General features: G+C 37.4%; 1 protein-coding gene across 4 annotated transcripts in view; it reads left to right on the top strand.

Moving 5' to 3' along the window:
• USP34 (ubiquitin specific peptidase 34) overlaps window positions 1-26056 on the top strand; it is a 248212-nt gene that overhangs the window by 126176 nt on the left and 95980 nt on the right. For all 4 annotated transcript variants that reach the window (XM_055121529.1, XM_055121528.1, XM_055121531.1 and 1 more), the window contains 12 exons: window positions 188-313; window positions 4612-4734; window positions 4828-4911; window positions 5926-6012; window positions 10372-10572; window positions 13362-13444; window positions 18796-18836; window positions 19062-19186; window positions 20758-20910; window positions 21117-21221; window positions 24367-24422; window positions 24527-24647. In XM_055121529.1, coding sequence (XP_054977504.1) covers window positions 188-313; window positions 4612-4734; window positions 4828-4911; window positions 5926-6012; window positions 10372-10572; window positions 13362-13444; window positions 18796-18836; window positions 19062-19186; window positions 20758-20910; window positions 21117-21221; window positions 24367-24422; window positions 24527-24647 — 1305 coding nt within the window. The remainder of the gene's footprint in view (window positions 1-187; window positions 314-4611; window positions 4735-4827; window positions 4912-5925; window positions 6013-10371; window positions 10573-13361; window positions 13445-18795; window positions 18837-19061; window positions 19187-20757; window positions 20911-21116; window positions 21222-24366; window positions 24423-24526; window positions 24648-26056) is intronic.

Here is a 26056-nt window from a genome sequence, read left to right as displayed (position 1 = left end):
ATAAAACATATTACACTTCCATTTTAAAAGTTTCCTGAGGAAGGTGGCTGTACTTAGTTTACCCCTTTTTCTTTCAGAAAATTTTCAGTAGCAAATTGAAAAACCTTTGCCAAACACTGAACTTTAGTTGAATTAAAAAAAAAAAAAAACCTCATATCTTGATGAGTGTTTGTTCTTATTTGTATAGAGTTTAAAATGTGAAGAACTTCATCTTCATGCAGAAAATCTCTCCAGACGTGTATGGGAGTTACTGATGCTTCTTCCTACATGTCCTAACATGTTGATGGCATTCCAGAATATCTCTGATGAGCAGGTAAGTCCAACAAATTTTGTACTCTCCCGTAGGAGATATGAGTAGTTTTAGGTTATAGGTTGTTGATGAATCAGTATCTCAAGTAGTGCCATAGAGGTGTATAAGAGTTAAGGCATTTGACTATGTGACTGACTCTTGATTTGATTCCTGGCACCAAAATGGTCCCCAGAGCACCAACAGGAGTAACATCTGAGAACAGAGTGAAGAATAAGCACTGAGCACTGCTGAGTATAGCATCAGTCCTCTTCCTACCTTTCCCTATAAACAGCCATCCCAAAACAATGTAGTTACATAATATTTTATTCAAAGACTCACACAAGGATAATGAGTAACTAGACAGGGACCAGGGACCTGTGTGGTTTTGGGGCACTATGGCAGTTTTCTTGTTGGGCTCTTTATTGAAGACCTGCAAGATTTGTCAGGACTCCTATAGCATGAACTTACTCAAGAAGTTTGCCTTCAAAACTCAAAAATGTTTGGATATGAAAATCTTTATATGGGATCCCACTTGATACATAGTCATTCTAGATGGAATTTCTAACCAAAAGTAACTCAGAGAAACCCAAAGAATGAAGACACAAGTATAAGTGAAGCCCCTGAATGACCTACGTTGACTGGAAGGACTGAGCCATCTGCTGTTCACCCATGAAGTGAGCTATGATAGCTCTCTGTGGTACTCTCCAAGTTCTCTCTTCTCTGCCTGAGTGGTGAACTGGAAGATGATGCTTTCTTCTGAACAGAACCATACAGATATAACCCATGATTAGAGATGTTTAGCACCTATGACATCTTTGATACCTCAGTGCTGAAGACTGAGTCCATGGTAATGGTTGTCCAAGATACAATATATACACCATTAATCAGTTAATAGCAGTTCCTAATTTTGGATCCCCAGATGAAAAAGAAAACTATGCATAATTGCCTCAGTTACATAAATTTTCTATTTAATAAATATCAGTTAAATACTATATGTTAGACACTATCTGTAAGGATTGAAAGTAAAAGCAATGAATGAAAGTATAAATATCTGAATTCAAGACTGGTATCTAGACAGTACATTTACACTTATACATATATAGCACAGCAGATAGTGCATTTGCTTTGCATGCGGCCGACCCAGGTTCGATTCCTCCACCCCTCTCGGAGTATGCCAAGAGTATCTACCAAGAGTATCTGCCCACACAGCAGAGCCTGGCAAGCTCCCTGTGGCGTATTCGATATGCCAAAAACAGTAACAACAAGTCTCACAATGGAGACGTTACTGGTGCCCGCTTGAGCAAATCGATGAGCAATGGGATGACAGTGATACAGTGATTAACATTTGGATGTTTTCAGTTTTCTGTGGTAGATGATCAGTGTCACTGAGACTCATAATCTCTGTGACAACTTGGACTCTATCAGTTGCTTTTATCTGTGGGAAATTGACTATGAGGTGCTCAATAATCTGATGATGGAGTATAAGAGGGAGAGGAAAAGGGGGGCAGGGAACCAGGAGCCTACCGAGCCAGTGTAGGTAAGGAGCTGACAGGGACAAATGAGCAAAAGGAAGACGATCAAACCCCACCTGGATGCTTAACTCTACCCTAAGAGTTTCCTGTTGGAGGTGATAGGTAAAGAAAACTTAGATAACAATTTACTTTAACATTTTCTGGGGTGCAGATCGGAAGGCCAAGAAGCAGAGCCAGATTTTAGAAAAAAAGCTAGTGGGAAGGGTGGAAGTTAATGGAGGGATCAAAGGAGTCAGTTGTGAGACCATAACTTTCTGGGGACCTATGTCTGCATGCTATAAGTACAGCACATAGCACACCTCTCATGCTTCACAGAGAAATCTTGTTAAATTATCATCTCAAGCCTGATAAAGGCAACCTTTAGTGCAGTAGGAAGGTCGTGCTGCTGCTACTAAGAGAGGTGACCTATAAGGCTTATAGAGTTGATGGCCATAAGTCAGCTTATGTTATTTTGAACTTGTATGTTCTGCCATCTGTAGTCATGTACAAAGAGGTGAAGGTTTTGGTAACATAACATATTTCCAGTTCCGTTCAATAACAAGCAACCTGTCACTTCCTGTTGCATCTCCTAGGTAAACTATCCTTTTCAGGGGTTGGAGAAATGTACTGTGATCAGTCCCCTAATGCAGCTGACCCTGGTATGAGTGTACAGTTCCCTGACCAGTGCCAGGAGTGATCCCTGAGTGCAGAACTACGAATAAGCCCTGAACAATACCAAATGTGGCCCTAAAACAACAAAACAAAAACCCCCAAACAAAAAAAATAAGGGTGCTCTTCTTTCACTCTATTTGCTGTCACAATTTCTGTTCCTTTTGATAGTGATTTAATTGTTCAAAAATGGTTCCAGATAGATGATGAAGTACTGTCTAGTGTTCTAAGTTCAAGAAAACTGATTTACCTTAGAGAAAATACTTTTATTAAATGAGACTCATTAAGGCTCAGTTGTTGTGCTGTTGGAAGAAAATTAAGTAATAATGTGGAGTTCATGCCCTGTTCAATCAGCTTAATCCATGGCTGAATAAATAGCCGTACTCCTAGATTTATTTTATTTTTTTATCTTTAATGGCAATTTATCTATCTATTTATTTATTTTAATTTATTTTATTGAATCACCATGTGGAAAGTTACAAAAAGTTCTCAGGCTTATGTCTCAGTTATACAATGCTTAAAGACCCGTCCTTTCACCAGTGCCCATATTCTACCACCAAAAAAAGGAAAAAAAAAACCGGTATACCTTCCACCCCCCAACCCCCCACTGTCCCTGCAAAACTGATAAATTTCACTTCCTTTTCTCTTTACCTTGATTACATTCCATATTTCAACACAAAACTCACTATTGTTGTTGGAGTTTCAACACAGAACTCACTATTCTTGTTGGAGTTTATCCCCCAAGAATACGGCCCTATTGACAAGGAAAACATTTGATAATTAGTTTTCCACTGATGAGAATGAAGAGATATAAAGTTGTGCGGCCAAGGTAGTGGCCACGCGGTTTAGGATTTCTGTATTTTAGTAATTAAGTTCAGGGAGATTTAAGTTGGAAATTACATCATTTTCCTTCTTGGAGCAGCATGGAACAAAAGCTTAGTTCACAGTCTGGAGACATGGCTGCAAGCACTCGCTGGGACCCCAAGTAATATAGCTGGCTCTGGATCCTGGTCATTCAGCAGCAAAGAGGCTGTGCAAAGGCAAGGCCACCTGGGTCGAATCTCGGTGGAACTCGAGCCGGCATCAGCCCCGGCTCGACTGCCAGTAATCCTACATTTAAAAAAAAAAGAAAGTAAAAATTAACAGCACATTACTGTAAATTTATTTGCATACACCTCACTTTTATAGGATTTATTAAGTATTAATATACTACAAGTTCATGCATCCAACTCAATATGTAGTGTTTTTTTCAGTGGGAATATTGTAAAATGTTTCAACTGTTGGGAAATTTAATGACTTAACTTTTTTCCTGCTGCTGTTAATTCATTATTTTCAATACTTTTTTTTAAGAATTTTATTTTATTAAATCACCATGTGGAAAATTACAATGCTTTCAGGCTTAAGTCTCAGTTATACAATGCTGAAACAACCATCCCTTCACCGGTGCCCATATCCTACGACCAAAAAAAAAAAAAGCACACCTCCCATCCCGCACCTCCCCCCCGCCATGTAGCTGATAAATTTCACTTTACTATTTACTATGGTTACATTCAATATTTCAACAGAAACCTCACTGTTATTGTTAGGAGTACCCCACTAGTCAGATCTGTTATGAAGAGATATGAGGTCCGTGTAGTTTTGGATTTCTGTACTTTAGCAACTAAGTCCAGGGAGATTTCTTCCAGATACTGGATCATTGCAAGCTTGTAAACCCCATCTGTGGTCGTTATAATATGGCGGTCACCATGCCCTTTACCTCCGGCAAGGAAGAGGTGAGAGAGAGAGAAATACCTTTCCCCTCATGGGCGGGCATGGGGCCGCGGCTTAGTTCTTAGTCTGGAGACATTCTGCGAGGAGCTGCCCATGCCGAAAAATTTAGCTGGCATCTGGAGTCACGCTCATGCAGCTGCGGTGATCACATCTTGGCGGCGGGAGAAGCCAGTGCCACCCCTATTTTCAATAAGGTTTAATGAATAATTGATGTTTCACGCATACGATTAGTTTGTTTTATAGAGCTTTTCACATGTTTATAGTTTTTTCACTTGTATTAATAATTGAAGTTTTATGGGTGCCTGTTTCTGTGAAGCTTTTCTATTTTGTGATTTCCTTAGTAAATTTGTTTTGTTTTTTGCTTACTTTAAGAGTAATGATGGACTTAATTGGAAAGATCTTCTCAAAATTAAGAGTGCTCACAAGCTATTATATGCCTTAGAAATTATTGAAGCACTGGGAAAACCTAACAGAAGAATAAGAAGAGAGTCAACGGTATTGCATTTTCATTAAATGTTTGTTATTTCTGGAGTAAAATTCCAAATTTCTCTTGTTACCTTAATTTATTTTTGTTTTGCTTTTTCACAGGGAAGTTACAGTGATCTTTATCCAGACTCAGATGATTCAAGTGAGGATCAAGTGGAAAATAGTAAAAATTCCTGGAGTTGCAAGGTTTGCTTATTAGTGCATTGCAATGTATTAACAGAAAATTTATTTCTAACTTTCCAAGAGTGGGTACAGTAATAATATCTTTTAAACTCTTAAGAGATGATTATAAATTATGTATTTTTATATTTTGTATAATGCAAAATTATACAATTTTGTATATTATAGCAATTTAAATTAATTCCTTAGTGGTTCTATTTTTAACATTTCTTCATTGAAATACTGTTAGTTCCACTGTCTGGGACTAAGTGGTTATTAGAACATAAAGATAGATTTTTGCAGTGTTTTAAAATTACTGAACATAGTCTCTTAAGTTATAAACTTGATTAAATTTCTAAATGAAAGGTGCATTTCTTTCACACATGCATCTACATAGATGTATACTTACCCACATCACTGTATCACTGATGTCCCGTTGCTCATTGATTTGCTTGAGTGGGTGCCAGTAACGTCTCATTTGACCCTGTCGCGTTCAGGATCGGGAATGAGGCCTATTATTATTACTGTTGTTGGCATATCGAATACGACACGGGTAGCTTGCCAGGCTCTGCCATGCAAGATCCTGCATCGCTCTCTTCTGTGTGCTTTGTTTTATTGTTTCTGGATCTTGTCCGTTGATGAGATTACATGGCGCCTGGGGCAGTTTCTGGGTGTGAGTGCTATTGGAAAACAGGGGATCTGGGTGGAGGAGGCCCAGTCCCAATCCAAGCAGGCTTGTGGATCTCAGCCACTGGCCCGCATACCTGGGTTCCTCTGTCGGTTCCTTCATGTGTGAGACTCGTCCATGCATGTGGGGAGGGGTCTTGAGCATGGCTGTGGCTGAGTTCTGGAGGTTTTCGGCTGCCAGGGCTCTGCTTGGAGCTGGGAGTAAAACTCAACCCACCCCCCTCCAAGGGGACCCAGTGAAGACAGCCTGGTGCAGGGGCAGGGGGTTCTGCCACTTACCCACATAGTGAACCTATTCAGAACTGCATTATATAGTTGCCTTATTCTTACTGTTTTTCTCAAAATTGCTTACAGTTTGTTACTGCTGGAGGGCTTCAGCAATTATTAGAAATTTTTAATTCTGGAATTCTGGAACCAAAAGAGCAGGAGTCCTGGACTGTTGTAAGTAAAAATGAACTATTTCACCAGTTTAAATAGTTACTTATTTTTTTGTATGAAACTTTAAAACTTTAAACACTGTGATTTACGAAGTTGTTCATAATGCAGTTGTTTAAGGTATTCAGTTTTCCAGCTCCAATCCCACCACTAGTGTGACCTTCCCTCTACCAGTGTCCTCAGTTTTCCACATGTGCCTCAGTTGGCACAAAATAACGTACTGTATACAGCATATATTATGTAATGGTATTACTAAAGTCATTGTCTGAGGATTTACTGAGCTGATAGATGCTACTTGAGCCTTCAGAGTTACTGTTTTTACTCATTGAGCTTGGTGGGCTTCTGCATAACTTTCCATCTAACTTTCTATGCTCCTTGGTTGTCAGCTTTACGAAGTATGGAGGTGTCTTGTGGCCAGTTATATGGCCATGTGCTTCAGGAGCTTTGGAGCTCGTATGGATCCACTGCTAGTGTCTCTCCAAGATCAATCCTGAAGCTGATCCATTTCTCTGGTGGTGGCTGGAGTTGGATATGGGTGGGTGGAGCTCTGGGCCTCTGACATAGTGGGGATTCTGTCTGGCCCATCTCTTAAGACTCCAGAGATTTGTGCCCAGTTGTCGCCAGGTCTTGTGGATAAGTTGAGCTGCTGGAATATCTCTCAAATAAGTCATGAAGCTGGGCCATTTCTCTGATGGCAGCCAGTTGTCTTATTCTTTGTGCTCTATTTACTGTTAATAAGACTAACTGCGGGCCTGAAGTGATAGTGCAGCAGGTAAGGTGCTTACCTTAAATGTAGCCTACTTGGATTTGATCCCCCAGCACCCTATATTCCCTGTAGCCCACCAGTAGTGACTCCTGAATGCGGAACCAGGAATAAGCCTTGAGCACCGCTGGATGTAGCCCCAAAAGAAAAGAAAAATAAACCTATATAAGGAGTCAGACAAAGTATGCAATCAGTTTTTCATGTCGAGTCTTAAAAATTTATGTGCAAAAATGAATGAACTATCCAAACTTGGTAAATTAACATGTAACACCGTAATACCAATGTTATCAGTATTACATGTAATATTGAAGTAATCTATTTGGTTCCCTTTTTAAGTTTTTTAGAGCTATGTCTCCATTTTTTTGTTGTTGTTGTTTGTTTGTTTGGTAAAGCATAGTGCTGTAGCATCTCTGGCCCCTGTGTCTTCAATTTCTTGAGAACATTCTTCTCGTTGTTTTATTTGACCACTTACTCCCTTTTTAACACATTGCTCAAAAATTTGTTTCCAGATCTTGTAACTGGCCTGCAGTAAAATAGATTTTAAAATTGGGTGGAGTTCTTTAAATTAAAAGCAGTTGGGTGCTGCTTTACTGCTTTTGAACTGCTTTACAGTTACTGGTTCTCAATAAAACGGTTCTTTTAACCTTGTTAGTATAAAAAAGTTTGAAGAGTTACTATTTTAATATCAGGAAAAGAATGTTGGAGGAATAATGCATACCAGAGTACATACCCAGATTTTATTCATTTTTCAGTTTTTCATATTGTTTTATTTTGAGGCCATACCCAGCAGTGCTTAGGGCTTACACCTGCCTCTGCACTTAGGGATCACTCCTGGAATGCTTGGAGGACCCTTCAGGGTGCTAGCAATTGAATCTGGATTGTGTGCATGTAAGACAAGCACTCTACCTATTGAACTATTGCTCTAGCTCCCATAATCCAGTTTTTAAATAAAAAGATATTCTCATTCCTGACTTCTAATAGAGTATCATTATCAGATATTCCATTTAGATATCAGTTTCTTTGTTCTTTGTCAATTATAATTTAGGACCTATGAATCAGGTGTTTTTTCTTATAAATTGCTGTTATGTCCAAAAGATTGAGTAAAAATGTATTTACAAAGCATCTGTCGGTTGTATTGTATTGGTTGTGTCCATCTTAAAACTGGCATCAGGGACTGGAGCAATAGCACGGCTGGTAGGGCCTTGTACATGGCCAACCTGGGTTCGATTCCCAGCATCCCATATGGTCCCCTGAGCACCGCCAGGGGTAATTCCTGAGTGCAGAGCCAGGAGTAATCCCTTTGCATCACCGGGTGTGACCCAAAAAGAAAAAAAAACCTGGCATCAGTACTTTTATTCCTTTTGGGGTTGGTCTTCCAAGTGGTACGAATGAGGACAGAGATGGGTGGTGAAGAATTCCTAGCAATTCTTCACCAGCTGAGCTGGTGGTGCAATGTGCAGATCCAAAGATGTGGTGCTGCTTGGGTCCCTGCTGTCCCAGAGACTAACTGGGCCCCTCAGCTTCTCTGGGGCAACCAGAGCTGCACCATTTGAAGTTCTGGGGCACCATGTGTTTCACGGATCAACTGGAGTTAGCCATAAGCAAGGCATGCACCTTATTCCCTGTCCTGTCTGGCCCCTTTTTCCATTCTTTTTCTTCACATTTTTTTGTTATCAGTTTTTTTTCTTTTTTGGCTATTTGTTCTGCTACCATTTATGGAATAGTTCTATTAAGAACTTCTTAATAATTGTAGAAGTTCTCTCTTATAATTAAATTTTTTTTAATTCTTAATCATGTCTTTAATATCCCATAAAATTCTCAGAATGTGATGTCTTAATTATTGGGAAAGTAGAAAAATGTAACAACTCTTTAAGTAGTAGCTCTGTATCATTTGTAGAGGAATCTTTGCTTATAAACTGCTCTAACTTTAGTTTTCAGTATTTCACTATAATTTTATTTTGGGAGGGCACACCTGTAAGTGAGCTCAGTGCTTGCTTCTGACTCTGATTAGGGATCACTCCTGGATGGGCTTAGCCAAATGGGATATTAGGGATTGAAACCAGGTCATCTGAATGCAAAGGAAGCACTCTACCTGCTGTACTGTTTATTTCTCCAGTACTTCTTATCTTTATTTTTAGTATAATAGATAAGTGTTCATGTGGTAAAAAAATATATTTTCTTTGAAATTATTGATACTTTATGAAAATTATTAACAAGAATTCTACTGTCATGCTGGTAATGTGCCTCAGTGGGAAAGTTCCTTACTTGCATTCATGAGGTCCCAGGTTTTGTCAGTATCTGGAATGCCAAGCATTCCTGAGCAGGGTGCTTTCATGTCAGCTATTATTCTCTATTAATAATTAATCTCAACATAAAAGATGATTATAAATTCAGAATCATTCTTCCTTTTGTGGGAGGGATAGGCATACTTAGCTGTGCTTAGGGTTTACTTCTGTTCTGTGCTCAGGATTCCACTCCTCCTCCCCCAACCTCCCAGGTGTTTGTAGAATATTTATGGTGCCAAGGATCATACTGGGGTTTGTCATGTGCAAAGCAAGAAAGTGCCTTACTCCTTCACCCCCCAATTTTTTTTTTTGCTCTTTTTTTGGAGGGGGGGTCACACCCAGTGATGCTCAGGGGTTACACCTGGCTCTGCACTTGGGAATTACTCCTGGCGGTGTTTGGGAGACTTTATTGGGATGCTGGGGATTGAAATCGGGTTGGCCACGTGTAAGACAAACAAATGCCCTTCCCACTGTACTATCACGCAGGCTCTCTTCAGCCAAATTTGACAAAATTTTGTACATTAAAATTAAAGTTGGTTGAGGCAAACTCATAAATTAAGGTTGTTTTTGAAATATAATTCTTTTTTTTTTCTTTTTGGGTCACACCCAGCGATGCTTAGGGGTTACTCCTGGCTTTGCACTCAGGAATTACTCCTGGCAGTGCGTGGGGGACCATATGGGATGCCGGGGATCGAACCGGGGTCGGCTGAGTGCAAGGCAAACGCCCTACCCGCTGTGCTATTGCTCCGGCCCCTGAAATATAATTCTATGCACAATAAATGTTTATTTTTCTTTTTGGGTCTCCCAGATAGAGTTCAGGAAGTTTAGGGGTCCCTCCTTTCAATTTTCAGCCCACTTGAGCTTACTGGAAGGGTCTAACTGTACTGTGCTGCTTGGTTTCTGCAGTGCTCAAGGGCTTCAAGGGCTGTTTCCGGTGATGCTTTGAGGAACTTTTTGGTGCCAGAGATTGCACTGGGGTCAGATAACTATGAGGCAAGCGCCTCATCCCTGTACTATGTCTCTACCCCTAAATAATTCATTCTTTCAAAGTATAAATCAGTTCAGGGAATATGCTATATTACCATATATTTAGATAGAATGCATGATAGAAATGCAAGTGTCATTTATTTTTTGTTACTCTTTATGCATCTAGCTGTGTTCATTTTTGATGCCTAGATTATTTATTAACTATAATATATGAGCAGCAAAATTTCTATGATATATGTTAATTAGTTATAATTATTTTTATCTTCTAGTATTACAGTGAATTTTTTAAATTAACAAAAATAGGGCAATAACATTTCTTCTTATTCACAGTGGCAGCTAGATTGTCTTGCTTGCTTGCTGAAGTTAATTTGCCAGTTTGCAGTAGATCCATCAGACTTGGATTTAGCTTATCATGATGTCTTTGCCTGGTCTGGTATAGCAGAAAGCCATAGGAAAAGAACTTGGCCTGGCAAATCAAGAAAAGCTGCCGGTGATCATGCCAAGGGTCTTCATATACCAAGACTAACAGAGGTAAAGTACAGAAGTTGTCAGTTAATTCTGCTTATGTTTTAAGAGAGTTTGTACATATTTGTTTTTAAAACAAAATGCAAGTTTCCATGATATAACTTGATAGCTGAAGTGAAGCCTTCAATTTAAAATATAATTATGAAACAATAGTGTTTTTCAGTTCATTGTAAACATAGAAATAAGTTGCAATTGTGTGTCAATTTAATGTTACCTAAACATAGTATAGTTTTTATTAGTGGCTTATTGGTTTATGTGTTGTATATGTTATAGAAGTCTATTTAGGAAAACAAACCTCACTAGCTTTTTAACCAGGGGAAATTGTAAAAGAATATCTTTTACATATGTGTTGGAGGGCTAAAAATGCAAAAAAGGAATGCTGAAGTAATTTTGGTAATTCACCAGGGCTAACATTTAAAGAACATATGGAGAAGGTTACGATTATCAGAAATGAGAATTTTACAGAAGTGATCCTGTTGAATCACTTTTGTTTAGGCCTCTAAGGAAGGGGTTCTGCTAATGTTTCTGAAACCAAATGACTTCTGGGACAGTGAACAGAAAAATTAAAGAGATAATATCAAGGAAGCCCATCTAGCAAAGGAGGAATTCATTTTTTGCCTGCCCTAGCATTACATATCAAGTGTTTATCATGGTAGATTTTTTTAGATACCTGATAAAATAATACACACAACAATAAAATCAGAATTCTTTTCTAAAATTGTAATGGAGCCACTCCCAGCATAGAATTCTTCTTTCACTGATGTTGACATGATTAAATATTTATTACCAGTTCCACAGGGAGGTGTCAAGACGAAGGTAAGTTTTTAGTTGAAATCTCTTCCTCGATGTTTAAGAATCACATCTCAGGCTGGAGAAATAATGTAAGTTTTAGAGCACATCCCTACCAAGAGTGAGGCCATGAATTTAATCCCTAGCACCACATGGGTGCTAGGCATTGCTGGATATTGTCCTGTGGCCCTGAGCTTTATCAGGCTCATACTGTACCACCCAGTAGTAGGAGTGGCCCTAAATGCCTCTCTTGGCTATTCTGGGGTAGCCACTATTCAAAAACTATAAAATGGAACTCTAAACTTACAGGAAAGCTATTATTGATAAATTCTATAGTCAACAAACGGTTGGATAGTAGTGATTTAAGTGAAAACGCAGCATATTTTGCAATGGAGATTTAGGAATTACGTAGAACAGTGATCTCTGCTTATATTTTAGATCTACAATTAGTGCAATTAAAATAAAAATAGGGGCTGGAGCGATAGCACAGCGGGTAGGGTGTTTGCCTTGCACGCGGCCGACCCAGGTTCGATCCCCGGCATCCCATATGGTCCCCCAAGCACCGCCAGGAGTAATTCCTGAGTGCAGAGCCAGGAGTAACCCCTGAGCATCGCTGGGTGTGACCCAAAAAGCAAAAATAAATAAATAAATAAATAAACATAAAGGAACTATAGTGGTATGGGTTTATGTCAGTATAATCCAGACCCAAGTTAATGTTAATAATAATGTCTTTGTTGTAAGATGCATATATGTGGAATTTTTTTAAATAGTAGTGTTTTTTTAAACATACACAAGGACAAACTTAATTAAAATTATTCAGAATATTCAACTGGATTTTTCCCCTGCTCCTCATAACCTCTACTTCCACACATTGCTTTTTTGTTCTTCCCCCGCTCCCACACACATGTAGATATCTTAGAACTAAAATATATGGTTTTTTTTATTAGTTTCCTTATAATAGGACTAATATACAATTTAAAGCTATTTGAACCAAAGTCATTAAAAAAAAATCTTGTCTGCAAAGCAGCCCTATTTTGCATAATTATAAATCAGAGGTTCCCAAACTTATTTAGACCACTTCCTACTTTTCAAGAAAAATTTACCCAGTTCTCTTGGAGATCCATCTTCTTTAAGGAGGGTAACCCCCACCCCGACCCAAACTCTGCAACTCTACCTCCCCTACCAGATCATGTGGCCATCCCCACCATTGGGGGACTGTTGCCCACTTTGGGAAATACTGCTGTTGTTAGTAAGAAAGAACACTAAATCATTTAGTAATTTGCCACCATGCTTCATTTCATTCATTCTATTTGGAAATTTAAAATTCTAAATTTAAATTTCAGTATAATCTAAGCATAAATTTTTTGAAACTTTCCAGTTTTCTTGAGGAGAATTTCTGTTGGTAATCAGTGTGTGAAGTAGCTGCTGTTTTGCATAAGGGACTCAATAATTCTTTAAATAGAGGAATGGTTTTCTCCAACATATGACTCAAGAACAAGAATCTAGACATTTAATTATAGTCTTGCAGTTTGAAACTTAGGAAACTAAACATTGAGCTTTAACCTTTGAAATCTAGAATCCATATTCTGTATACATGATCTATTTTATTGCCTTTAAAATGTTTATTGGGGATTGTTCAGAAATCTATCATTACTTGATTTTGTTCTTTTTTCAAATGTAAAGGGTGGTTAATTCACAGATTCCAAGAAGCAACTGACTACAATACTTACTTTTATCATCTAACTGCGTGATTTGCAGACAATCTAATATACATTTCTCCCTCTGTATTTCTACATTTTAAGTATTTTCTTCTCAAAGTTGCAGTTCTTAAGTATAGTTTGAAAATTCTATTTTTAGAGTTTGCTTTAATAGTATTTAAATATTTATTCTTAGGGTAGTCCTTATTACCATAATAAAAGTGAAAGTTTTAGGGAGTTCTGGGCTTTAAATGTAATGATGTGTTTTACTGTATTAAAGCATTTTCTTTTAATGTTTTTGTTTTAAAGGTATTTCTTGTTCTTGTGCAAGGAACCAGTTTGATTCAGCGACTTATGTCTGTTGCTTATACATATGATAATCTCGCTCCTAGGTATGAAGTTTTAAAAATAATTTTTATGTACTTGTAGTAAGAATATTGTTTTTAAAATTCCATTTTGAAAAATATTAAAGCTTTAAAGAAAAATTGATACTTAATGAGTTCTGAAGCCACTCACCTAAATTTTCACATTGTCACCAGCATTTTGCCACTTTTTATGACTTATGAATGTGGACGTTATGTGAATGTCTGTGAGCACACATTTGTATATCTTGAATCTTGTGAGAATACATTTTAGATATCATGGCCATTTAATCCATATATACTTTCATGTGTATCTTAAGTATAGTCCTAAGACGGGGGACAGTTTCCTTTTTTATTTTATTGTATTCTGGATTTTGATTCACACCCTGTTGTATTCAGGGCTTACTCCTGGCTCTGCACACAGGGTTCACTACCTGTGCCATATGTGGTGCTGTAAATTGAACCCTGGTCACCTGCCTGCAAGGCAAGTGTCTGTATAATGTATTAGGTAGGTTTCTGGCCCCAAGACCAAGGACATTTTCTTAGAGTAAAGTACTCAAAGTTAGAAAACTTAGTTTTGCAATAATTTTATCTAATACATGTTTCAAACTTAAATTCTTCCCATTTATAGCTTAACATATTTTTCCATATTATGGGATCATACGTTTAGTTACCATATTTCTTACATTTTCTTTATGCCAGGAAAGGATATGGAAGAAATATCTTAGCCTTTCTTAGCCCTTAATTTTTTTATGATACTGGTGTTTGGGTGAGGAATTGGCTTTTTGGGTCTCACCAGTAGTGTTTGGGATTGCTTTTGGCTCAGTGCTTGGGTGACTCCTTGAAGTCATGGAGCTGTAACTCAGTTTTGGAGCCATGTGGTGTGGAGATTGAACCCAGACCTCCTAAAGGCAAAACATTTAAACTGACTGGCCTTTTGAGTTACCTCTGAGTTACTATCTCTTTGATCTAATGTCATTCAATATAGGTTTTCTGATATTTCTCATGATCAGATTTAAATTAATACATCTTGGCAAGAATAATGCTCCATAAATAATGTGTCTTTGTAAGTATATATGGTGGTTTCTTTTTTTCCTATCATTGTGATAGTGGTTTTGATCACTTAATCTGGCTTCCTTAGGGTTTCTTTGCATAAAGATTTCTACCTTTTCCTTTCTATTTAAAAGTGACTTGTGGAAAGATTTTGTAATTACTTAAATTCTCTGTTTTACTTAAATCTTAAATTCCTTGTTTCACATTGACTTTTGAACCATAGCAAGCAGTGCTCAGACTCTGGATCAAAGCCAGGCCTTCTGATTGCAAAGCATGTACTCCATCACTTTAAAACATTTCCCTGGCTCTGAGAGTTTATATGTTATTTTGAAGAACTTTTTGTTTTATTGTGGCATCAGTTTGAATACATGAATTTTTTTAACTCAAAGTTACTGTTTTATTACTATCATTATTTACCTTGATCAGATTTATTCATGTATTCTTTTGAAGTGTCTGCAATTATTTGGACTAGAAAAGACATTTATCTTTTCTTTTTTTTTTCCCCCCTTTTGCTTTTTCTTGGGGGGGGGAGCACACCTGGCAATGCATAGGGGTTACTCCTGGCTTTGCACTCAGGAATTACTCCTGGCGAAGCTTGGCGGATTATATGGATTATAAGTTCACCTGGGTGACCCTGATTGCCCTCAGCAGTTTGGGGCAGGAGTAGTACTACAATTTCTAGCATTGAAATACTGTCAGACCTGCCCAGCTGAGCTGAGTACCACCAGGGGTGGCCTCCAGGACCCTTGAGTACTTTTTGTAAGGTTAAAACATGTAAGATTTTTTCTAAGTAATCTGTAATATTGTTTTGACATTTGCCATTGCTTACAAATGATTTATAAATGTAGACAATCTGTGAATCAAACATGTAGCTAAACACTAAAAGCACTTAAACTTATTTGTAGTAAATTGTGAATTAGATGGTTCTTACTGAATTAAAAAGTCACCTTTGCTGGGCATGTGGCTCAGTGATAAAGTGCACTTCTTGCATGCACAAGTCCTTGATTCAATCCTCTTCATTGCAGAAAAGTAAAATGAAAAGGACATGGTACTTGCCTTGCATATAGCTAGCTACCTGGGTTTGAAATCCAAAATCATATATGGGTCCCGTTCTTGTCCCCCCAATCCCGCTTGTCACCACTTGTCACACAAACACACACACACTCCCCACCAGGAGTGATTCTTGAGCACTGAGCCAGCAGTAATAATAAAAGAAGGTAAACAAATAAAAAGCCACCTTTTAGGCAATATGAGTGGCATGATAACTTTGAAGTTCTGTTTTTGTTCTTTTGTTTCCAGAGATTAATCCTAGGGCCTCATACAATGCTAATTTTATACTCTATCACTGAGTAAGATCTTATACCCAAGATTTTTCTTTAAAAAAGTCTATATTGAGGAGTGGGGGGGACACTCCTGGTTGTAATTAATGGGACCATGAGGTGCTAGGGATCAAATCCAAGGCATCTTATCTTCCCAGCCAGTACACTTTTTGTTCTTGTTTTTCTTTTTGGATGATACTCAGCAGTGCTTAGTGCTTACTCACGGCTCTGTGTTCAGGATTACTCCTGGCGCAGCTTGGGCAACCATGTTTGCTGCGTGTAAGGCAAGTGTACAAACTTGGCTGTACTACTGCCCTGGCCTCCCCGGAGTACCTTTCTTTTGTATCAGTCTCAAACTCATACTGCTTTCTTGATCATCATCTCCTGCTCCCTGTAGCAACTGTGGTTTGTTTTATACCCCTTACTTTTAAGTTAAGTCTTTCTTTTTTAAAGTATATTTTTTGGGAGGGTGAGCCACACCCAGGGGTTACTTCCGGCTTTTCACTCAGGAGTGTCTCCAGACAGTGCTTGGGGGACCATATGGGATGTCAGGGATTGAACCAGGGTTGGGCACATATATGACAGATGCCCTTCCTGCTGTGCTGTCTCTGGCCCCTCTTCAGTTCAGTCTTAACTCTTGCTGTTTGTTCTCTAAACCATTGCTTCTCAACCTGGGGCCCCTGACTGCTCCAGGGTTGCTATATGTGAAACTGTATGTGAAAGATGGGAGTTGGGAAGCACAGCACAGGACTGGGACCAGCCAATACGACACAGATTCACAAAAAGGAAACAAAATCAGAAGGGGAGTGCAGTGGGAAAAGGATCTCAAACACTGCTATAAATATTTGGCCTCATCACTCAGCAAACAGCTGCTACTTAATAAAGCATATTGAGTCAATTCAGTAACTTTTACTCTTTCATTTCAAAATTAAAAAATAATTTCACTTGACTGTATTAACCTCACAAAATGAAAATAAATGTGTAGGACTGATACCAATTACCTCCTTCTGTACTATTCTTGTTTCTTCTACTAGTTCCTTCCTTTGAAAAAGACTTTAGCTATACTAATGTTTATTTACTTGTTTGGGGCCTATCCCCAAAGAAGCTAGTAGCCTGATTACTGGTACTTGGTTAGTTGATATCTGACTTTGCTCAGGGTAGCACTGTAGCACTGTCAACCCATTGTTCGTTTGCTCAGGCAGGTACCAGTAATGTTTCTATTGTGAGACTTGTTACTGTTTTAGGCATATCGCGTACACCATGGGTAGCTTGCCAGGCTCTGTTGGGCGGGTGGGCTACTCTCTGTATTTTCCCGGGCTCTCCGAGAGGACAAAGGAATCAAACCGGGGTTGGCCATGTGCAAAGCAAATGCTCTTCCCACTGCGCTATCGCTCCTTGCCCAGGGATCCATGTGGTGTCATTCCTCATGGGCCTCTGTGATGCCCAGAACTGAACTCAGGGTCTTGCACATATTAAGCATGTATTCTGTTTGAGCTGTCTCTCCAGCCCTTCAGTTCTGTACATTTCTTTTGATTTTGAGTAGCGTCTGGAAATGCTTCAGGGCTTTTTCCTGGTTCTGTGTTCAGGGATCACTCCTGGGGACCATATGGGTGCCCAGGATCAAACCAGGTTGAAGGCATGCAAGGCAGACACTGCCAGATCCAGCCCCCCACTTCTGTTCCTAAGAACGAATTGCAATCTTGACCTCACTAGTCCATTCTTCCCCCATGTCCCTTTTTTTTTTTCCGGTTTTCATTTTTGTCTTTTCATAGTCTCCCACCTTCAGTTCACATGGTTCTAAAAGGGAATTATCAGTTAAGGGAAGCTAGAATAACCTTGTGATAGGAAGAGTGTCTTCAGCTACCCTACTGGGTAATCACTGCTTTTGAAACCTCATTCCCAGCCCTGGAATCAGTATTTCTTACAAGAAATGACCTAGTACTACTTATTTCAAAGATAGATACATAGGTTGGTTGCTTTTTGGTAAAGTTAAATGTATCTACATAAAATATGGCCAAATTCTCTTTTTAAAGATATTTTCTTTTAGGTTTGTTCTTCAAGCCCATGTTTGTCCCTTGAACACTTATCTTGCTTGCTTTTGTCTATGGATCTTTGCTTGCTTTTTCTACTGCTGGAAAAAATCTGTGTCCTCTTTTGAACATATCCTTCCTTTTCTTGAGGCACTGTTATTTACAGTACTGTTAATAATAGGTTCATGTGTATAAAATATTTGAAAGTAAATTGTTCATTTTGTTAAAATAAAAATTATTAGTATTTAGTTTCCATTAAATTGAAGTTCTATATATATATTTTTTAATATGGATTTCTGGGAAACAACAGGCTGTTCAAATTACTAAAAGCAACATGGGTGAAAGATTATATAGAATTAAATTAATATAGAAATTAACTTAGGAATTATATAGAATTAAATTAATCCATTTTCTCTATTTTACAGTGTTTTGCTTTTAACCATACCTGATAATAACAAGAAATTGGCATTAGGAAATGAGAAGAACATTGGTTTAGGTTTCTTTGAATCTGAAATTTAGATTCTAAATTTTTTTGTTACATCTTTTTTAGTAATTAAATCATGGACATTTTGATAGTTTGCTTATTTGAGTTAATGTTACTTTTACTCAGTTTTTGTTTCTTTTTGTTTTGGGAGCCACACCCAGTGATACTCAGGAACCACTCTTGGGTTTGCACTCAGGAATTACTCCTTGTAGTCTCAAGGGGACCGAGTGGGAGGCCAAGGATTAAACACGGGTGGTTCTAAAATGGCCCCTCGATTTTTTTGTTTCTCTTAACAAGAATCGTTTGGTGTTACTATAATATTTTATCATGATAATTTAAATAAATGACAAAGAGCATAGGAAAAGAGTAAGTAATTTGCTTCAAATCTAATCTTGGACATAAAATAAGTTTTAAAGGTAAGTGGTAATAAATTGAGTTAATTTTAATTCACTGCTGAATTTACTTAGTGATTGGTGGTATGTTTTCACTTTACAGAGTTTTGAAAGCTCAGTCTGATCACAGATCTAGACATGAAGGTAAGAATTTTATCCCTTACCCATAGATTTTTTTGTCATGCCAGGGATTAAATTTGCCATATCTCACACACATGAAACATATGCTCTACTTCTGAGTCATATTCCCAGCTCTAAGGAATTAAATGTAATAAAGATTTGGATAATTACATATCTTTTTATACATTTAGTAGTAATTATTATTTTATCTAATAGTTGTTTTCTTTTATTTTTCTGCCTATTTTCCAGTTTCACATTATTCAATGTGGCTCTTGGTGAGTTGGGCTCATTGCTGTTCTTTAGTGAAATCTAGCCTTGCTGATAGTGATCATTTACAAGATTGGCTAAAGAAATTGACACTCCTCATTCCTGAGGTAAGATTAAGATTGAAGATTATTATTATTATTCTTTACATTTTAAATATTATTTTCATTCATTTAGAAATAGTTAAAGGGAACACACATTATCTGGAATGCTCTTAATTGTTCAAGTCTAAATTGTTTTTAACTAAGCCCATAGTGTGAGTTTAATATCCTATGGCATTCAATTTAACTCTTGAATTCCTCTTTTACAGAGTGACTATTTTGCTTTAGTTTGTTGTTTTTAATTGTTCTGGGAGTGAAAAGGTTTTAGAGTATTTATTTTGATAGCTCTGTTTTGAGAAATTCCATTTACGTTTTCTATGTAATATAGTATATATATAGCACAGCAGCAGGGCATTTGCCTTGCATGCAGCCGACCTGGGTTCGATTCCTCCACGTCTCTCGGACAGCCCGACAAGCTACTGAGAGTATCTTGCCTGAACAGCAGAGCCTGGCAAGCTCCCCGTGGTGTATTCGATATGCCAAAAACAGTAACGAGTCTCACAATGGAGACGTTACTGGTGCCTGCTCGAGCAAATCAATGAGCAACGGGATGACAGTGACAGTGATAGTATATTCTTAGATACAGGAGAGTAAAAATAAGTATATTTATTTTGATTTCAGTGTTAATACTGAGCTTAGTGTAATTTTCACTAATTATTTCTTTTTATTAATCATTACATATTTCTAAGTGAAATAATAGAATACTACTACATTTAGTACAGTTGCCACATAAGTTTTGAACATTACCTAGTACTCTTATTTCTGAATTGAATACCTGTGTAGTCTTGTTCTGGTCCTATGATAGTTGAGATCTCAGATAAAGTTGCAAATCCTTAAAATTTTGTGTTTGAACTACTTCCTACCTCGTTTCTAGTTCTCATAGTATTTTAGCTTGTAAATAACATGACTATTTTTTTTAATACTTTTTTATTGAATCACTGTGAGCTATATACCCTTACAAAGCTGTTCATGATTGGATTTCAGTCATTAGCATTCCAATACCCATCCCTCTGGTAGTCTACATTTCCCAGCACCAGTGTCCCCAGGTTCCCTCCCATCATCCTCCACCCTCACCCCCTGCTGCCTCTTTTCTTTTTTTTTTTTTTTTTCTTTTGCTTTTTGGGTCACACCTGGTGATGCACAGGGGTTACTCCTGGCTCTGCACTAAGGAATTAAACCGCTGGCGGTGCTCAGGGGACCATATGGGATGCTGGGAATCAAACCCAGGTTGGCCGCGTGCAAGGCAAATGCCCTATCTGCTGTGCTATTGCTTTAGCCCCTGCCTCTTTTCTTAATATTTATTTAGTTTGATCCCTGTTTAGCGGTTATATTTGGGAATTTCTAAAATGGTCTTAAGTATTATTGCAGACTGATTTGATCATCTCTTTGTGACTCACGAATACATAAGTCTTTGATCAAAGCATTGCATTTAAATGCATTGCCACTGGATGTGACCAAAAAATTTTCAGAAAGTAAACAAATATTACTAAAGAAACAACCTGATGTTATTTCTGCAGACATGTTAGCCTTAAGACTAACTTTCATATTAACCAAGCCTATCATTCAACTTTTTTACTTAGACTGCAGTTCGTCATGAGTCTTGCAATGGTCTTTATAAGTTATCTCTGTCAGGATTGGATGGAGGAGACTCAATAAATCGGTCCTTTTTGCTATTGGCTGCCTCAACACTGTTGAAATTTCTTCCTGATGCTCAAGCACTTAAACCTACCAGGGTAAGATTTTATTCAAGAGCAGTTTCTATTTCTGTTACATACTGTTTTTTGATTAGTAAATTTTGAATGTTTACTTTGTATAAGGATTTGATTGACAAACTTTACAAACATAATAAAGTTTATACCTATATTTAATAAAGTATTGTTTATTAATAAACAGTTTAATAAAGTACATGTTTCACAAGGTTACCTTTTTTCTCCTATAGATAGATGATTATGAAGAAGAACCAATGTTAAAACCTGGATGTAAAGAGTATTTTTGGTTGTTATGCAAGTTAGTTGACAACATACATATAAAGGATGCTAGTCAGGTATGTTGAATATATATACATGAACATATTAATAAAGATTAATTGTACTCTGGGGTATTCATGATTACATGTTTTTATTAAGGCACTTTATAAGTAGTTGAAACTCAAATTTTCTGCCATATTTATATCTTTCTATTCTACTGGATTCCTCCTCCTTTTCATTAGAAAATAGAAAAATTTGTTGGGAACTGGAAGCAAAAGAAACCTCCCTAGCAGAGGAGAGCTTAGTATAGGACTAACCTCAAATTCCTAACTTTTTAATTAATTTATTTTATTTTGTTATTATTTTTTGGAGGGGTCACACCCAGAGATGCTCAGGGGTCAATCCTAGCTCTGCACTCAGGAATAACCCCAGCAGTGCTCAGTGGACCATATGGGATGCTGGGAATTGAACCCGGGTCAGCCGCGTGCAACGCAAACACCCTACCTGCTGTGCTGTCACTCCAGCCCCTGACTTTTTGATTTTGATCTTAGTTGAAAAGTTCATTTAGTACCTTATAAGTAGTTTTCTGTCTCTTCTAAAAATTATGTAAAATCCTTTTTAAGATACAAATTCTGCATATTAAAATTAAAACATTATATAATAAGTGTGTGGATTTCTGATTCTGTAAACTAAAGTTGCAATTAAATAGGAAAAATGGAGACATCTTACAGAGGCGAAGGCATTTGCCTAGTAAGTGGCTAACTGTGGTTTGATCCCCAGCACCACATGTCATCCCAGGATGATCCTTGGATGCAGAGCCAGACGTAAACCCTGAGCACAGCTGATTGTGGACCAAAAACAAAATCAGTGTTATTTTAAGCTATAGAAACTATTAGTTTGTTAGTCTGTTTTCTTTAGTGACTAAGATGGTGGTTTTATTCAAATAAAAAAAATGTTCTAAGGACTTGGGGGAATTGCTTTATGAGGCACTACATTGGAGCCCTGGTACCACCAAGAAGCAAAAGGAAAAATGCTTAGAATTGTATTAAAAAATAAACATACCATGTAGACTTACTGCTTTTTGATTATAAAAAAATTATTATTTTAAGGGCTGGAGAGAATACAGCAAGTAAGGTGCTTGCCTTCACATGGCTAATTGGAGTTAGATTCTCAGCATCCCATCTGGTCCCCTGGAAACTGCCAGGATTAATTCCTAAATGCAGAGTCAGGAGTGTCATTGAGCATTGCTGGGTGCATGCAGCCCCTTTGACCCCCAAATTATTATTTTAAAATGTATCTGTCACTGTCATCCCGTTGCTCATCAGTTTGTTCGAGCGGGTACTGTAGGGAGCCATTTTACAAGCCTGGCTCTTATCCTCTAGTCAAGAGGAGGCTTACTTGGGATTCCTGTAACAAGGTCACCACTGCTGGCCTTACTGATCTTAGGAATCGAACACAGCTTGGCCGAGTGAAAGGCGAAAGCCCAACCGCTGTGCTATCGCTCCAGCCCAAAATGTATCTGAGAGATCTAAATATATATATATATATATATATATATATATAGTTATAGTTATAGAACATATAGTTGGGTGTTCTCTAATTTTTTTGTAATTAAAAATGCAGTATAGAACTTCTGCCCCAAAATAATAACCTTGGGAGGAAAATGTAGTGTTTGAACTTCTAAGAAGCAGTTTTTATCTTTCTTACTTTTTCTTTTTTTTTTTTTTTCAGTTTTTATCTTTCTTACAGTATCCTACTTACTAAGAAATAACAAAATTAGAAGCAGTTTTTATCTTTCTTACTTTTTCTTTTTTTTTTCAGTTTTTATCTTTCTTACAGTATCCTACTTACTAAGAAATAACAAAATTAATACTAAATGTGATTTTTTTGTAGGGGCGGAGAACCATGTTTTTGTCTGTTTTGTTTCTAGGGTTTGAACCTTGGCATCATAGAGTCAAAGCATACATTCTTGCTCTGAGCTTCATTCCTGGCCCCTAAATATGTGCTTTAATTTTACTAAGACATTGAAGTAGGTTAAATTGATTTAAGGGTGGAGATGTATTTAGGCATTAGACCTGTTTCTTTGCTTAAGAATCACTGCTAGCTGTGGTCAGTACCATTTGTGGTTCTGGGGATTGTAGCAGAGCCATTCTCGTACAAGGCAAGCACCGTAATTCCTTATACTATTTATCTCTATGCCCACTAAATCGATTTTGTTACTCTGGAGTTGTCCACTTAAAATTGTAATCTAATATTCCTTAGTTTTTAGAGTACTTTTCAGAGAGAAATTTTCTTTTGGAGTAGTCTTAGATTTGTGCTATTATAATGAAAAATTGTCTGAAATTATTTAATTGTTGACTTATTATTATTTTGGTGGGGTCAGATCCAGTAGTTCATGGGATTAAATCCCAGATTGTTATTTGGGGATAACTCCTGGTGATGCTGGGGACCCTGTTGTGCCAAAAATCAAATCCAGGCCTCCTGCACCCAAAGCAGGCACCTCCCTGTTCCCGTTCAATATCTCTTCCTCTCCTTTGTCACCTCCTTTATGCTCAGGGGACTGTATGGGGTGCCTGTTTCCAACTGGGTTTGGCCATATGCAAAGCAAGTCTCTCTGGCCTCTACTTTTTTGTTGTTTTAAAAGATTTAGTTTAAAGGTATTTAGAGGTAGTAGGCTAAAGGTCTAATAAAAGCAACTCTCAGTGTTTGAATTTTATGGCATGTGGATTGCATCTTAGAAAGGTTAAAATCAAAAAAATAGTGATGTCTTTTGATTGCAATGATGTTCAAACTTTTTTTTAATGAAGTAAGTTTCATAGAGGAGTTATATTAATTCAGAGAGAGACATAGACACATACACACACACACACACACACACACACAGGTTCCCCACAATTATTCTTCAGTGAAAGTCCTGTACATGAGTACTAAGCAAACTTAAAATGGAGTTTTGTAAAGTTAAAGAAGAGATTATGCATCCAGTGATGGGATGCAGGCAACCCTAGAAAAGAATGCATCTGATATCTTAAACTATTTTATTAATTATATATGCAAAGAATAGCTGATTAATTTTTATATTATTGCCATATTATTGGATTTGGAAGAATTGGAAAAATCCAGTTTTTGTTAATTACATCATTGGCTTTTGCTTGTTTTAAATAATTGCTGAATTTTACTAATCAGTAATCTTTGAATTTTTTTTTTTTTTTAATTTATATTAAGACAACTCTCCTCGACTTAGATGCTCTGGCACGACATTTGGCTGACTGTATTCGAAGGTAAAATTTGATGTGCAATTGTAGTTAAATTGTAAGGAATGATACAGGATATAATTAAGTGAACTGTGGTTTTTTTTTTTTTTTTTTGCTTTTTTTCTTTTTAGCAGGGAGATTCTTGATCATCAAGATGGTAATATAGAAGATGATGGACTTACAGGACTGTTAAGGCTTGCAACAAGTGTTATTAAACACAAACCACCCTTTAAATTTTCAAGGGAAGGACAGGTTGGTATTAAGGTATTATCTATCTCTATGAAGTATTTTGGAAACTTCTATTTTACTACTTCATTGTATGTCTAATTTTTTTTTAAAGATACAAGGTTTGCTAGAATTTTATTACTGGCAGGAAAAGTTAATTGAACTTTATGAGTATAAATCTTGGGCTTGTTTTTAGACCTTTAGACAACTTTTATTTTTTTTTTTAAGCAACCGCTACTTATAATTTTTATAAGATTAAATATTTTGATCTATACCATTTACTTATCATTAGAGTATTCCTCTTACTGGTTTCATATATTAAGGTCATTTTGCATGAAATATGTTACTGGATATTTGAAATAGTATCCCTATATCAACATATACTTAATTACTTTCTATAGTGTAATTAGGGTATAATTAGAGTGTAATCCATTTCGATATTTTTGCAATGGGGGAGGTATGTTTTGAAGAGTTTCTTTCCTAAGTTTACTGTTAGAAACTTCAGGAATACCCAGAGGATGAAGACTGAGTGATTTTTTTTTTTTAAATTGAATCTGTGTGAATTACAGTATTACAGCATTATTTGTTATTAAGATTATTGTGTACAGTGTTACAACACCAGTCCCTTTCCAGTGTCTACTTCCCTCCACCAATGTCCCTGGTTTCTCTTCTCTCAGCCAACATTGCCTTAATGCTCCCTCCTTGACTGATTCTCCTCACCCCCCACCCCAAGTGGTAAGCTTCCTGCTCAGTTCCCTTGATTTTTGTTTCTATTTGCATTTGGGCATTTGTTAATTTCACTGCTATGGTTCTTTTTTCATTTTTAAATTAAAAAACTTTGGGGGCAGGGCATCACACCGGGCTGCACTCAGGAATCACTCCCGGCAGTGTGTGGGGGACCATATAGGGTTCCTGATATCCAACCTGGTTTGACCACATGGAAGGCAAGTGCCTTGCCCACTGTTTTGTCACTTCAGTTGCTACTATGGTTTTTTATGTACTACATATAATATTATTCTGTGTCTGACTGAGGGATTTTCTTCCCTGTGCGCCCCCTCCTCCCATTTTTTTCTTTTTGGATATTCCTGGTGATGTTAATGGGTTCCTCTTGCCTCTGTGCTCAGTAATTACACTTGGTGGTGCTCTTTGGACCATATAAGATTATGGGTATTACTCCTAGAGCAGAGAGATGATATAGGGAATAAGGTGCATGCCTTGCATGCAACCAATGCTAATTCAACCCATGGCACTGCATATGGTTCCCCCAAGCACCAGGAGTGATTTCTGAGCACTGCTAGATGTACCCCACCTCCAAATTTGACTTCTATGAAATTATGTTTAACAGAACTCTTGTTTAACAGAAGTTAATCATTATTGTTGCCATTATTAAAGTATTTTTTGTTTTGGAAAAAAAAAGATTATGGGTATTAAACTGG

The sequence above is a fragment of the Sorex araneus genome, chromosome X (genome assembly GCF_027595985.1).
Source record: "Sorex araneus isolate mSorAra2 chromosome X, mSorAra2.pri, whole genome shotgun sequence".
Lineage (NCBI taxonomy): Eukaryota > Metazoa > Chordata > Mammalia > Eulipotyphla > Soricidae > Sorex > Sorex araneus.
The sequence above is the reverse complement of the archived record's forward strand: the minus strand, read 5'-3'. Positions and strand labels throughout refer to the sequence as shown.